This window comes from Manis javanica, chromosome 15 (genome assembly GCF_040802235.1).
Source record: "Manis javanica isolate MJ-LG chromosome 15, MJ_LKY, whole genome shotgun sequence".
NCBI classification, from domain to species: Eukaryota; Metazoa; Chordata; class Mammalia; order Pholidota; family Manidae; genus Manis; species Manis javanica.
In genome coordinates this window covers 56,109,804-56,124,624 of record NC_133170.1, presented here as the reverse complement: position 1 = coordinate 56,124,624, position 14,821 = coordinate 56,109,804, and the positions used below count along the sequence as shown (strand labels likewise).

At 40.5% G+C, this 14,821-nt stretch overlaps 1 protein-coding gene across 31 annotated transcripts in view; it reads left to right on the top strand.

Moving 5' to 3' along the window:
* The first annotated feature begins 2,557 nt into the window (after positions 1-2,557).
* The window catches only part of CLASP2 (cytoplasmic linker associated protein 2), a 205,343-nt gene continuing 193,079 nt past the window's right edge, over positions 2,558-14,821 (top strand). For 10 of the 31 annotated variants that reach the window (XM_073223516.1, XM_037008697.2, XM_073223519.1 and 7 more), the window contains exons 1-2: positions 2,560-3,277; positions 11,910-11,988. In XM_073223516.1, coding sequence (XP_073079617.1) covers positions 3,083-3,277; positions 11,910-11,988 — 274 coding nt within the window. In that variant the 5' untranslated portion in view covers positions 2,560-3,082. Of the gene's footprint in view, positions 3,278-11,909; positions 11,989-14,821 lie in introns of all 31 variants that reach the window. The other 21 variants (XM_073223509.1, XM_073223525.1, XM_073223513.1 and 18 more) reach the window with 4 other exon arrangements.

Below are 14,821 nucleotides of genomic sequence, written 5' to 3'. Positions count from 1 at the left end.
GAGTGGTCATCGCCCCTTTTCCCTAGCACCAGCTAGAGTCTCTATCTGTAGAAGAGAAAATGAAACAGGAACTGTAGGCTTGGACAGAGTAGAGTGAGGGCCTCTAAAGAAAGCAGGGCAAAATATTTGCAGTCACAGCAATATAACTACATGCTAACCCCACCCCCCTGCCATGACGCCCCATGTCAGCCAGAAGCAGCCAAATCGAGTCGGCGCCCATTATAACCAAAAGGCTGGAATGTAAGGTTGAAAGCACTAAAGGGAGGGGTGAGCACGTCCGTCACTGATGACGTGCCAAAGTCCCCGGCTGTTGCCCCCTCCCAACCTGAAAAATGTGCCTTAGGCTAGCCAGTCTTCAAGCTGCTGTAAATCTAAGCTCTGCCTCCCCCTGCCTTCTTTAAAAACTTGCTGCCTGCCCTGCTGGGCGTGACTTCCCCAGCCTCCATTTTCGTAGACTGGGGAACCTCGCCCGGGCATTCAAATAAACTGCCTGGCCCTTTGTTGCCTCTCTTTGCCTGCTTATTTTGGCTAGAATTTATCTTACACTTTTGTATCTCTGAATTCTAGCACATAAGCACTCAGAAGGTATTTGTTAAATGAATTAATAAAACATACAAAGGGTTTATACAGGTAGTAGTAACTAGTGTTTACTAAGCATTTCATAGGTACTCCCAGCGTTATTCTAATGCCATCAGATTATTGTATAACTTGAAGAGTATTTAGTTATAACTTAAAGACCATCTAGTGTGATTCTTTAGTTACATAAGATTAGAAGGGTAAATGGAGATAACAGAGAGCTAAGAGCAGCAGTCACTTTTGGTCATAGGGACAGGTAGGGCTGAATCTAGACTCCAGAACTCCTACATTCCATTTTTTTTCTACACCTCCTACTGCAGCTGTTACTGGCAACTACAGTATAAAATTCTAGTAGACAGAACCCTCTTTTTATATTCTTCTGCAGTCCTTTATGAATGGAATATTTAGACACACAAGGAATAATTACCACAGTACTCGATGGAGGCCAAGTTTTAGGAAAACTACAGCCAGTTAAAAGTGGAAGAAACTTTACAAGTCAATACAATGTTAAACATGGAAAGAGACAAAAGCTTGAGAACACAGAAAAGAGCCAGATTTCTTTGAATTTGGAGAGTAATTAGTTTTTGCTATTACTCTTTTGTTATTGTGAACATTTCAAATGTCAATTTTCATTGAATTTATTCACTTGTTCAACTGAAATTGATCACCCACTTTTTTTTTTTTTGTCAAGAACCCAGGGAAAACACAAATAATCTTGGAACTTTTTGTGTAGTAAGAGAGACAGATATACAAATAACTATTACATTGTGGTTGGAAATAATTGGTAGAAGGTAAATGCAGTGTGCATTTAGAATGTATTATAGACTACTTTATACCCACTGAAGTGGCTAAAGCTACTAACCCTGATCATGCTAAATATCCTGGAGTATGTGGGGCAACCAGAACTCTCAGGCATGGCTGGTAGTGAGAATGTAGTATCGTCCAGCCACTTTGGAAAACAGTTTCGCAGTTTCTTCTGAAGTTAAACGTACACCTATCTTAAGACCTAGTATTTCTGGTACTTGGTGTTTACCCAAGAGGAATGAAAACATGCATCGACACAATGACTGTTACGCTAACAGTTATAACAGCTTTATTCATGATTATGGGACCAATGAAGATGCCTTTAAACAGGTGGGCCTTCCATACAAAGGAATGCTATTCAACAATAAAAATAGAGGACTGATGTACCAACAGCACTGGATGAAATCCCAAAACATGCTAAGAGAGAGAAAGAAGCCTGACTCAAAAAAATACAGGCATGCCCTTTTAAAAATTATTATTGCATTTCACTGTACAGGGCTTTGGGGATACTGTGATTTTTGTTTTTTGTTTTACAGATTGAAGGTTTCTGGCAACCCACGTTTAAATCAATTACGGTCAGTTTCCCAACAAGCATTTGGCCTCTTTGTGTCTCTCTGTCACATTTTGGTCATTCTCCCAGTATTACAAACTTTTTCATTGTATTTGTTATGGTGATCTGTGATCAGCGATTATGACTCACTGAAAGTTCAGATAATAGCATTTTTTACAAAAGTATTTTTAAATTAAGATATGTAGTTTTTTTAGGCATGAAGCTATTGCACACCTAGCCGACTACAGTGTAAACATATGTTATATGCTGGGGAAGCCAAACATTTGATTTGACTTGCTTTATTGTGATATCCAACTATTGCAGTGATCTGGAACTCGGTCCGCAAGCCCCGGGGTTTTCCGGTTCAGATGTACCAAGTTATGTAAAGTCAAAGAACAGAGAGGACTACACTAAAGCGACAGAAATCCGAGTAGAATTGCCTTGGGGCCAGTGGTTATTGATGGGAAGTTCCGGAAGTTATGGGGTGGTGGTGACACTGGTGAATACATTTGCCAAAACTCATGGACTCTACACCTAAAATAAAATCTGTGCATTTTACTCTATGTAAACTAAGCCTCAGTTTAAAAAAGAAAAAAAAAACATTACATGGTGACACAACCAGGGGTCAAGATTTTTTTATGAGAAAGCGTAATTTACAAGGTTAAGAAAGCGGGGACGGTGGTGGAGGGGGATTCCAAGTACCAGAAACTTTCCCAAGTACGGATTCCACGAGGAAGAAGTTGGACGCGCTCCATATCGAAGAGAGCGGGGACAGGGCACTGCCGCACGGGCGACGGAGAACGGCCGGCCCGGGATGCCCACGCAGCAGATTCCGGAGATTGCTCCAGCCGGGGGCCTTCCGCCCTTGCGACGCCCGATCCCGCCGGGCGGTGCTCGCCGGCGTCGCGGTGACGTCACGCGCGTGCTGACGTCGGCGGCGGCCGCGGCCTCTGAAGCCGGCGGAGTCTCGGGGGGCGCCGAGTTTGACTAGTTAGGGGGCCGCTGGGCTCCTGGGGCTGCTCCTCCGCCCGCCGCGCCCTGCGAGGCGCGCTCAGCCGGACGGTGCACGTCTCGCCCTTCCCCGCGGGGCCCCGCACAGGCGGCTGGGCGGTGCTAGGTGAAAGTCGGCTGCTGGCGGGCGGGCGGTTGGCCATGGAGCCCCGCGGCATGGAGTACTTCAGTGCCCAGGTGCAGCAGACGGACGTCGGCGGCCGCCTGCAGGCAGGCCAGGAGCTGCTGCTCCACCTGGGCACCCCCGGCGCCGTCCCGGACCTGGAGGAGGACTTGGGCCGCCTGGGCAGGACGGTCGACGCGGTCACCGGCTGGGTGGGCTCGAGCAACTACCGGGTAAGCGGGCGGCGCGGCCGGGCCTCACGCCCTCCGCGGGCGGCCCTTTCATCCCGGACGGCGCCTGGCGCCACCTGCGGGAAAACGTGGACCCAGGGTCCCCCCCGCACCCTGCTGGCGAGCCCGCCGCTCCGGACCACAGCTGGACCGCCTTCGTGTCCGGATCAGTTACGCGGCGATTCCGTGACACGGCGCGGAGTTACTTGGCGTTGGGATACAATGTTTAATCGCCTATTTTGCAAAATCAGTGATGATTTACATACATAAAGGGCTCGAAGATTTGTTACATGTGTACATCTGTGTGAACACTACCTAGACTGAGACAGGACCTTAGGATACAGTTTTTCATTTGGAAAGAAGCCAGGTTAATCTTGATTCGGATTTTTATCCTACTTAATCTACTTTTTCTTTTATAACTTTTGTGTCTGCAAGGTTGTGTTTTTCGTCTCTAAAACATATTTATAGAGCTTAATCAGGTGCCTGATTAAGTTTACTGTTAAATCTAACCAAAGGTGCCTACCCCAGGGCATTATTTGCTTTTAATTTATCGTCGACGGAAAGCAGTTGAACGCTTCCTGTAATTTTGTTTTGCCTCACTTGAGATCTGACTCGGGTTTGAAGCTGTGTCCAAGCAGATTAGCTGATGCTGAAAAAAACCTAAGAGGATGAGGTACCAAAAAAAAAGTCAGTTTCAGAAGAGCCGGTTAGTAGGTAGGGTTGTAATGCAGCCACGCTAGGAGACCAGGTAAAGATTCTGTAATTAGCTTGTACTGTAGTTTTTAGCAGATACTTTTCTTTCTAGTCTTCTGGTGGCAGTGTTGCTTTAAAATGCCGGCCCAATCCTCCTGTGGGTGAAGTGATTCTTAGTATTACATACGTACAACCCAGCTGTACTTTGAAAGTTTTATCCTCATATGGAAGCAAGACATGTCTAGAATTATTATGCAGATATAATGGTGAGTTACGGAAGGCTTTGATTTGATGAGGATAATAAACAGTTGTAGAATTAACCATTTTCATCATCTGTTGCATACCATTTTTTTTTTAACTTTGGAAGGAAATATTGTATAATTACTGTTTGGGGGATTATTTTTAGAAATAAGATAAGTTTACTTACTAGTTTGCTCACACTGTAAGAAGAGCATATACACACTCAAGATTTCTGATTTTCTGTTGCTGATAGGCTGTTTTGAGAAGTGAGCTCTTTGGTAGTGCTTTGGTGATGTGTTGCCTTGTGCACTGGCTGTGGGGGGGTTGGCTTTGGGCCATTTCACTCTTCAGATGCACCATCAATCAGTGAATGGTACACTCTGGGCTTCTATAGAATACTACAGTACCCCAGTTTTCCTTTTATGTCTCTAAGTACTATGTCCACTCGGTGCTGTTTTTCTTTTAACTGGTCCGTGAGAATTAGAACTCATCAGCACGCTGACCCCGGTTCCACCTATTTACTGCACATTCTTTCCATGCTCCTCGCTGGATACTGTAGCCTGAGACCGAGACCATTTCAGCAATCAGAAGAGAACACCACAGGCTCCCACAGCCGTATCCACATACTTCTTTGTGGCTATGCCTATGTATTCCACCCTCTCCCTTAGGGTGAATGGTCTGTCTGTCTGACTTTTGACACAGGTTGTTTCTCGTTCCCTCCCCGTGCGCATTAGATCCTATGCCCTCTTGCCTACTCATTCCTATTGATTCATCAGTTCTTCTCTCTCCTTCCTGAATTACACGTTCTTTCTACTGAATGCTGTATGAAAGCTTTTCTGACATTGTCAGAGGGCATTCTAATCAGTTTGTTATTTGAGTTTTGTAAATTAAGTTGCCAATAGTCATTTTTTATTCAAGATAAAATAAAACTTTTTAATGAAAAAAGTGTCATAATTTTTTGAACATACACACAAATAGAGAATTAAATTTCAGATTATGCTGAACAAAATATTTTTCTTTAGATATGGTAGTACTTCAAAGTTTGAGTGTCTCCATAACTGACATCATTGGTTCGATGAACTTGAGTGACTATAGTCCATGATGGGCATTGTTCTAGATACTGAGCTGTGAACAAGATTAGCAAAGATTTCATCCAGCCCTATTTGGATATTGAAGATCTACCATGTGTAGACACTCTTCTAGGCACTTTGGCTACAATAATGAAAAAAAAAAGACAGAAATCCTTGCCTTTGTGGACTTAGATTGTAGTTGGGGAAGGGGTGTAGACAAATATCTAAAATCTGTGGGTGGTGGTAAGTGCTTTGGAGAAGAGCAGATGTTGGAATTTTAAATAGTTTGGTCGCTGAGGATGTCACTTGAGAGGGTGATTTAAAGGATGGGAGAGTGCGATCCCTGCAGTTCTGGAAGAGGAAGGCAGAGGAGGATACAAATTAGATAACTTGAGGTAAGTGCTTGTAAACCAACTGATGTGAAAGGATGAGGGTGAGATGGGACTAGGGTAGCCAAGAAAGTGAGGTGAAATGTAAGCATAGACATAAAAGAAATAACAAGAATGAACAATGACAAGGCAGAGGAAACTGCAAAGGCAGAGTCCCTAATTCTGTGGAGGAACAAAAAGAAGGCCAGCATAGCTAGAGCTTCAAGTGAGTGAGGTGTTGAGGAAGGTGACATTGGGGAGGCAGGTGGGAAGAGCCTCAGGTTTCTTTCAAGTCAGTGGAGAGTTTCACGTAGGAGGGGCAGATGTATGGAGAGTGGGCTGTGAGAAAGCAACTGAAGAGGCAGGGAGATGATTGTGGCTCGGCTCGGCTCAGGTTGGTTTGGTAGCAGTGGCGATGCTGAGAGTGAAAGATCTGGGATGTGATTTTGTGGTGGAGCCAACAGGATGCCCCTTTCTCCCCCCCCCCCACCCGCCACACACATACCTTGGGCTGAGTGAGAGTTGAATGACAGGAATTAGGGATACCTTTCTTGAGCGCTGAAAGAGGTTGCTGTTTACAGAGATGCAGAGGACAGCAAGCCTGGTAAAGGAGTAAGCAGTTGGGTTGAATGGAAGATTTGAAAAAGTTTAACATGAGGTGAGACGTTAAGTAGATGTTTGGGGCCTTGAGCTCAGTGGAGAAAGATTGAAGATGAAAAATAAGGGAATACGATGTTATTTATGCTCTGGCATTTGCCTTTTTGGCAGTCCTATATCAGCAGTTCCCAAATTTTAAAAGGGTACATTTCCCTCAGAAAATGCAGTTAAATACGATGACCACCATTTTTAAAGAGTCCTTTGTATCAGGCACTGTCTCAACAGCTTTATATGCATTATCTCATTTTAATCTTTAAGATGGCCTTAGAAAGTCAGTACTGTTATTTCCTCATTTTGTAGAAAAGGTGTATCTTGCCTCAGGTCATAAATCTGGTAAATGGGCAGAGGAGCACTTGAAGATAAGGAAATGAGGATTTTGCTACTCTTCCTTTTCTGTACTTTTGTAAACCTCTTCAATATCCTATCCTTTGTCAGCTCTACTTTAAATTTTTCATATTATGTATCTGCAATTATAACAGTTAAGTTGACTCTAAAAGTGGAGAAAATAAATAGCATTAAATTATAACTAGGTAATGCTGGGCTAAGTGATGTGCTAGGGTTTCAAGTCTTTTCTTGAAATCTAAAATCAGCCTCTTTGCCACTTGAAGGATGATACTTTCCAATGTCATTGTCACCTTGTGTATTTCTTATAAGCCATCAATTTTTTAGTTTGCTTAAAAAAAAGTGTTTGAGATCTGTTGGTAAATCTGGATCTTGCCTATTCCTTTTCCTGCAGTATATAGGAAGAGAGTCCAGGTTGTTTTAGTTTTTTACTATTAACATGTCCTTTTACATTGTCACCTTGCATACGTGCATGAGTGTTTGTCTAAGATGGTGATTCTGAACCCTGTCAGATTCAGTGGCCTCTGTTAATGCCCCCTTTACAATCATGAAATAAAATTTATAGATAATACCCAATACACATAATTTTTTAAAATCCCAATAATGTTCTAACTGTACTATAAAGGAAAATTACACATAATTTATAATGAGATAAAATATATTTCTACATGTAAATGTGCCTGACTACCCAAGAAGCCATAATGATAGTCAGATGGCTGCACCAGTACATGTTGATTCCAATTGAGACCACTCACTGTAGGTGTGTGGTTGCTGGTGACTCAGACTGTACAAATGGCATTACTCTTCGTTGATTGTAATACCCTAGAACTCAATTCTGAGCCTTATTTCTTTGAGTTAATCACCTTAAAGAGTTTGACCACCCCACATGACATCCAATCCATTTAGCTTTTAATGGTCCCACATTCCCCCTTGCCTGAGCTTAAATATCCTGGTCAGTCGTGCCCTTACATTCATCCTTAATTCTCTTCTCCCTCCTTATTCTAGCTTTATTGTCCTTATCTGATAAAAGGCAATCCTGGTTAACCTATGCCTTCTCCACAGCTGCACCAATGCAACTGAAGGTGGATGGAAAAAAAACACAAGACCTCTAATTGGTTTCATTTTAAATTTGTGACCTTCAAGTGGGCCCTTCATGGTGCCTGGCAATGATACTATAATTTCTTAGTTCATTCATTCTTTCAATTAGACAGCTATCTTACACCTGTTTCTCTCCCCTCAGACCTACCAGTATCTCTTCTTCCATCACTGTCAGATGATGATCTTGCTTCTTACCTCACTGAAAAGGAATTGGAATTTCTTGAGACTCACATTACCATTTGTCCCCACTTCCCAGCATTTATACCCATAGCAGTCTCTCATTATTCGTTGAATTAGGAAATGAAAGCACACTCACTTGTACTTTCATTTCCTAATTCAACAAATAATGGGATTATTATAATTATCACCTTGATTTACCAGCTGGCTGCATTTCTGGAAAACTCGTAAACTAAAACCACGCCCTCCACACAACCCCTTTCCCAAAAAAGAGTTAAGTGCTAGGCTTCTGATGATTTCAGACAGGGTTCGTTTATTTGAATGGCCATGTACCTTTTGGCGGCACAGCTCCAAATGTCTGCATTAGTTTGTTGTACTCCCCACCTCCCCATTGAAAATAACTCTGTTCTTGGGTATAGGTCTCAAAGTGGAAGTACTGGGTCATACTCCCCCTGTCTTGTTCTCATTCTACCTAGAATTAATCAGTATCTTTAATTTTAAGTCATTTGTTTCCCTCCTTTTTTGAGGAAAATAGTTTTATTATTTATATAAAAATAGCCTGATATTTCTTTTTAGGTTTTTAAAATTTGTAAGCCATCAGGCTTTACTCATTTGGTCTGTGCTCACATGTTCACTTATCAATTACTATATCTCACTGTTTACCATTTTTCTTGAATGCTGAATTAATCTGTGGAAGAAAGGTCTCAAAAACCTATAGTATTTCCTGATGAGAGAAGGAGCATTACAGGAATATGCCTGTTATGAACAATACATACTGTTTTTCTCTTGCACCTGTGGTGGTAGAACATCTGTGGTTATGAATTGAGTTTATGTCCTTCCTAGATTTCAAGAACTCTTGTTGTCAGGCTGACGTTTACATGGAAAGTTCATAGTTGTGATTCTTAAATTGGGGGTAGGCATGTAGTTACTGAGCTCTATTGTTGGTTGACATTTCTGATTTAAACTATTTGGAAGATTAAACATTACATTGAATTGAGTCTGTAGCCAAGGTGACAGTCTGCATTTAAGTTTATTGCCATCAGATTACTCAAAATTGTACAACTTCTTGTGATTCAGAGGTGAAAAAGGAGAGAAAGAATGAGAAAATGACCCAAAGTTCTTAGGGTTAATAACATACAATTTTTTTAAATGTTTTATGACTTTAAAACTTTAAAGTTGAGCATGGTTTTAACCTAGAATTTGTTTTTTAGAGCTTCTGTTTTTCTACCTGTTAAGAATTATGTTATTTTTGCTTTTATATTTTATGTAATATGTGTTTATGTTTTTGCTTTTATATTTCATTTGTATCTGTTATAAAGTACATTACTTTCACTTTTATATTTTGAAGGATCTAAATGGAGGCATTTGCGTATCTAAGGAAGTGATGAGGAACAAATTGGCATATTGCTGTAGTTGTTTTTTCTTCTTTAATGAGGATTTTAATATTTTACTGAAAGGACCCTTATCCAAGATGCAGGCTAAGTTAAAAGATGCCCAATTGGAAAATTAGGAAAATTATTATACCTCCATGGTAAATCTTGATATTTGCAATATCAGACTTACCTGCCATGTTTTTCAACAGTCCATTGGCTATTTGGGTCTTTACTTAACTAATCCGTGTGAATTTTAGAATCGGCTAGTCAAGTTGCACCAAAATATGGAGGTTTTATTGTAATTACATTGAATATCATCTTTTCAAGGGAAGATTTTATGTCTTTACAATATTGACTTTATTTTTTTTTAGGCCTTCTTTAAACTACCTTTCATTAATGTTCATTATTTTCTCCAAGTACGTCTTATGCACATTATTAGATTTGCTCCTAGGTAATTTATAGTGTTTGAGAGTATTGTAAATGCTATTTGTCCTTTATGTTTTTGGGCTTATAGAAATGGAATGGCATTTTGTGTATTGACTTTTTGGCCTGGCTACTACTTAAAATTAAAAACCTTTTTTTTCCTGCTATTGTGGATCCTTTCAGGCTTTCTGTACATACAGTAGTCCCCTGTTATCCATGCAGGATTCTTTTCCAAGATTGCCAGTAGATGACTAAACTGTAAATAGTATTGAATCCCCTGTATACTATGTTTTTTCTCTACATACATACCTATGATAAAAGTTTAATTTATCAGTTAGGCACAGTTAAGGTAGTAACAATAACTGATAATAAAATAGAAAATTATAACAATATATTGTAATCAAAGTTATGTGAATCTGTCTCTTAAAATATCTTACTGTCCCTTACTTACCCTTCTTGTGATGATGTGAGATAATAAAATGCTTACATGATGAGGTGATGTGAGGCGAATGACATGGGCACTGTGACATTTTAGGCTGCTTATTGACCTGACCATACATCAGATGGAGGATCCTTCCTTCCGGAACACAGTTGGCTGTGGGTAACTGAAACCATGGCCAAGGGGATACTACCATATGACAATAAAAAATAAGAACAGGCTTTTTTCTTTCCATCACTTTGGTTTTGCTTGGTTTGGGAGCGTTGGCTGGGACCCTCAGGACACAGTTGAATAAAAAGTATGGGCATCCCTGAAGAATTGTTCCTGGGATTCAGGAGTATGTTGTAGCATTTTACCACTAGGAATCATGTTTGCTGTAATTTTTTTAAACTGTTTGTTTTGGAGATTTTGAACTGTAAATGTAGAAAGAAAAAAATACAGATCCAAGTACAATACTCATCAGTTTGTGGCCAATTCTGTGCCATCACTTTGTCATAAATCATTGACATATTGTTTCTTCCGTTAAGTTTTTCTAGTTAGTGTCTCAAAAGTAAGTGCTCTTTAAAAAATCATTAACATAACCTCAGTATCATTATCATATGTTGAAAAATTCCTTGATGTCAAACATCCAGGCTTCAAATTTCCAATTTTTTTAATATGTACAAATTTTTTAATGAATTATTTTTTAAAAAATCAAGATCCAAATAAGGTTCACACATTGTGATTTGTTAACATACTAGTTTCCTATTGTTACTTTAACAAATGACCACCAGTAGCTTTAAACAACATACATTTATTTTCTTACAGTTCTGGAGATCAGAAATTGGGAATGGTTGCACTGTAGTGAACCAAGGTTTCAGCAGGTTTCAGCAGATCCTAAACCACATCGAAGGTTCTTTTTGCCATGTAAGGTCACATAGTCACAGGTCCTGGAGGTTAAGATGTGATCACCTTTGGAAGGATATTATTTGCCTCCCTAACTTACCTTGTTTATTAAATCTATTCGAGTCTGTTTCTCCTTCAGTCTTTCTTTTTTAAAATTCTTGGATTCTGTTTGTGGTAGAGTTTCCCACAAACTGGACTGTGCTTATTTCATTCCTGTGATATTTGCTCCCTCTGTATTTTTTCTGACTTGGTATTTGGATCTAAAGCTTGATCAGATTTACCTATGATCCCCATTTCCTGTTAGGGGCCTTTAGGGGCATCTGTCTTTTCTTAGATCTCGGGTTAGTTAACTATTCTACAACCTCAGCTTCCATATGGATTCAAGAATAGTTAGGTTTTTGCAGATTATTTGGCTTTCTCTTATTACAGTGGGAATCATGTTTTTTCCAGTTTCTCCATCATAGACAGAAACTGGAATTCCTCTATATTAAAGGCACTCTTTTAATTTTTTACTGTCTTATTTAGGTAAAATTGTATAGTCAGTAAACATTACAGGAAAGTTGTGTAGTCAGTAAACTCCTGTGTATGCCTCACCTAATTTTCCAGTTGTTAATATTTTGCAAAATATGCTTTATCACTATCTTCCTGCACATTTACATGTTATTATTGTTGTTATTATTACTATTGTTGAGCCATTTGAGAATAGGGTGCCCTCACCTCATGACTCTTCACCCATGAAAATTTCAGTCTCCTTATTTTTTGAAACTTTGTAATATATTATATGAAGATCTTTATATGTCAACAATTACATACTGATATTAAAGTATGCTTTGGTAATATGTATTCATTAAAATTTCTTTTTGTCTGTAGGTATCATTAATGGGATTGGAAATTTTAAGTGCCTTTGTGGACAGATTATCAGCACGATTTAGGTCCTATGTAGTAATGGGTAAGTTAACTTTATTTAAAAATCATAATAGGTTTTGATGTACTATTTTAATTTTTAACAGAATTAGTTTTAAAAAATGCAAAAATGTAATTTTGTACCCAGAAATCTGGTTGAGATCTAGATTGAGATTAGTATTTTAGTTTATCCAGACATAAAAGATTTTAAGCCTATTTAAATAAATAATTATATTCCCTTTGAGACAAAAAGCAAAGAAAAGCAAAACCTTACTAAATATGCTGCTTATAAATTTTGACTTCACATTTTCAAATTTTTTTTACTGTACCTTTTTTGTCATATATTAAAATTTATAATAGAACTTAAAGCACCTCTTTACAGACTATCTGCGGTGAAGGACCAGTTCTTTCACTGTTAATCTGTTGCAGACCAATATTTTATAAAATACAATAAAAGTAAATTACAGTGAAAAAAAGATGCAAGGCCCAATTTTTTATTATTAGATTTAACAAACAAAATTACTTTAGTCAGATTGTTTCAAAAACATTATCTTATAAACACTTTATGTTTTTTGCCATAGATAGTTTGAAGGCTGGTTCTGGGCTGCCAGCGATACTGTGAGCAACACTTATAATGTCTTTGCTGTACTGCACGGTGCCCGAGTACAGCTCTCCTCTTTGTAAAGCAGTTAGGGTTACAAAGTTGGCTCTGACCTACTTTCTAAACCTGAGTGACCTTCATGTGCCATGGAGTGCTTTGTTGGGTGTATTTGCTTTCTGTTACATAGAAACATTTAAGGATAATCTCAGATGTTTGTGATTTTCTTTTATGGATTAAGTTAATGCTTCATAATGTATATCACACTTATTTTTGAATTATCTTTTGTCAGCTTTATTTTTCATATTTGGTATGAAGTCAAATTCTGCCAGTTGCTTCTTTCATTTTTACTGTGTAGCTATCCTTTCAGCAGAACCATCTGAGTGAGCTTCCCTGTCTTTATTATTCCTTTTTTCATCAATCCCTGTTTTCAGTTCATTCTTTGAATGAATATCTTCTGAAAAGATGACAACTTGACCAGTCTTCTGCTTAAAATCCTATGATAGATGTTAAAAACTGCCCTGCAAACATGTTTTACTTCCTTATGTGTTTTCTTAAAACATTCTGAGTCAGAGTTTAAAATTAGGGGGTTTTCCATAAAAATTCACATTAACGGCATGTCTTGAAAAATTTGACAGTGTGGTAGTCCTTATCCTTCACTCCCACGTGTGGTTATTGACTGAAGCTTTTTCCTAGCTTCCCTTTTGTCTGGGTCATGAACTTTCCAATTATTAAGTCCCACCCATCTCCTCTTGTCACCTTATAACTGAGAATATCATTACAGTGCATCAAGGCTGTAATACTGCACTTCTGAGACCTGGTTGGTTTTTTTTTTCTCCCTGTTGTTTGCATGAAATATCTTTTTCCATCCCTTGACTTTTAGTCTGTGTTTGTCTTTGGGTTTGAGGTGAGTCTCTTGTAAGCAGCGTATAAATGGGTCTTGCTTTTTTATCCATTCTGTTACTCTGTGTCTTTTGATTGGTGCATTCAGTCCATTTACATTTAGGATGATTATTCAAAGATGTGTACTTATTGCCATTGCAGGCTTTAGATTCGTGGTTACCAAAGGTTCAATAATAGCTTCTTTACTATCTAGCCGTCTAACTTAACTCTCTTATTAAGCTATTATAAACACAGTCTGATGATTCTTTATTTCTCTCCCTTCTTATTCCTCCTCCTCCATTCTTTGTATGTTAGGTGTTTTATTCTGTGCTCTTTTGTGTTTCCTTTGACTGCTTTTTTGAGTAGTTGATTTTATTTTTTGCCTTTAGTTAGTATTTGGTTGGTCTGCTTTCTTTGGTGTGATTTTATTTTCTCTGTTGACATCTATTTAGCCTTAGGAGTGCTTCCATCTAGAGCAGTCCCTTTAAAATACCCTGTAGAGGTGGAGCAGCCTACGGGTTTATCCCCTAACCTGCCGTGGGTGGGGTTGCCATCAGGGTAGCCCAGAGCCCTGTAGGGAGAGGCAGGCGTGCTGGGTGTGCTCTCCTGCGAGAGTGGCACCCTTTTGCGCCTTGCCCTGGTTTCTTCTGCCTGCGCCGTGCAGCTGCACTCTGGCGGCAGCCTTTGTGTCTGGCCTGGGAGGCTGCGCCCCGGGATGAGATTCTGTGTGGCTGCTGTGGGCGCGGCCACTCCCGGGCTGCTCTGCTGCCACTGCAGGCATGCTCCGCCTCTGCCGCCACCAGCATGCATGCCTGCTCCCAGGCCGGCTGCCACCACCGACGCTGGCTCGTGCCCCCGCTCCTGGGCCACTTGACCTCCGCCGCCGCAGGCTCGCGCGTCCAGTCCTGGGCCACTCCACCACCGCCCCTATCAGGCTACTGGGCCACTGTGTCGGGGCCAACAGCTGGGGGAATGACTGGCAGGCTGCTTATCGCCATGAGGGGCTTCAGAGCTGCGCTGCCGCCCTGGAGGGTTAGGTCGCCTGGAGCTCCCCGGGATTCCCAGCTGCTGGGCTGAATGTGCTGGGATGATTATGTCCAGCGGTGAGGTCTTTAAGACTTTTAAAAAGCACTCGCTTTTCTTTTGTCCCAGGGGAGCCGGTTGCAGGGGACCCGCTCATGGATTTTGCTTTTCCGTTTCTCTAATATCCAGCACTTCGTGCACTGTGTGTCTGCGCTCTTGGTGTGGATGACTAGAGCTGGGTATTTAGCACTCCTGGGCTTTCACTCCCTCCCCTCTCCAAGTCATTTCCTCCTGCCTGGGAGCTGGGGTAGGGGGAGCGCTCGGGTCCCGCCAGGCTGTGGCTTGTATCTTACCCCCTTCGTGAGATGCTGAGTTC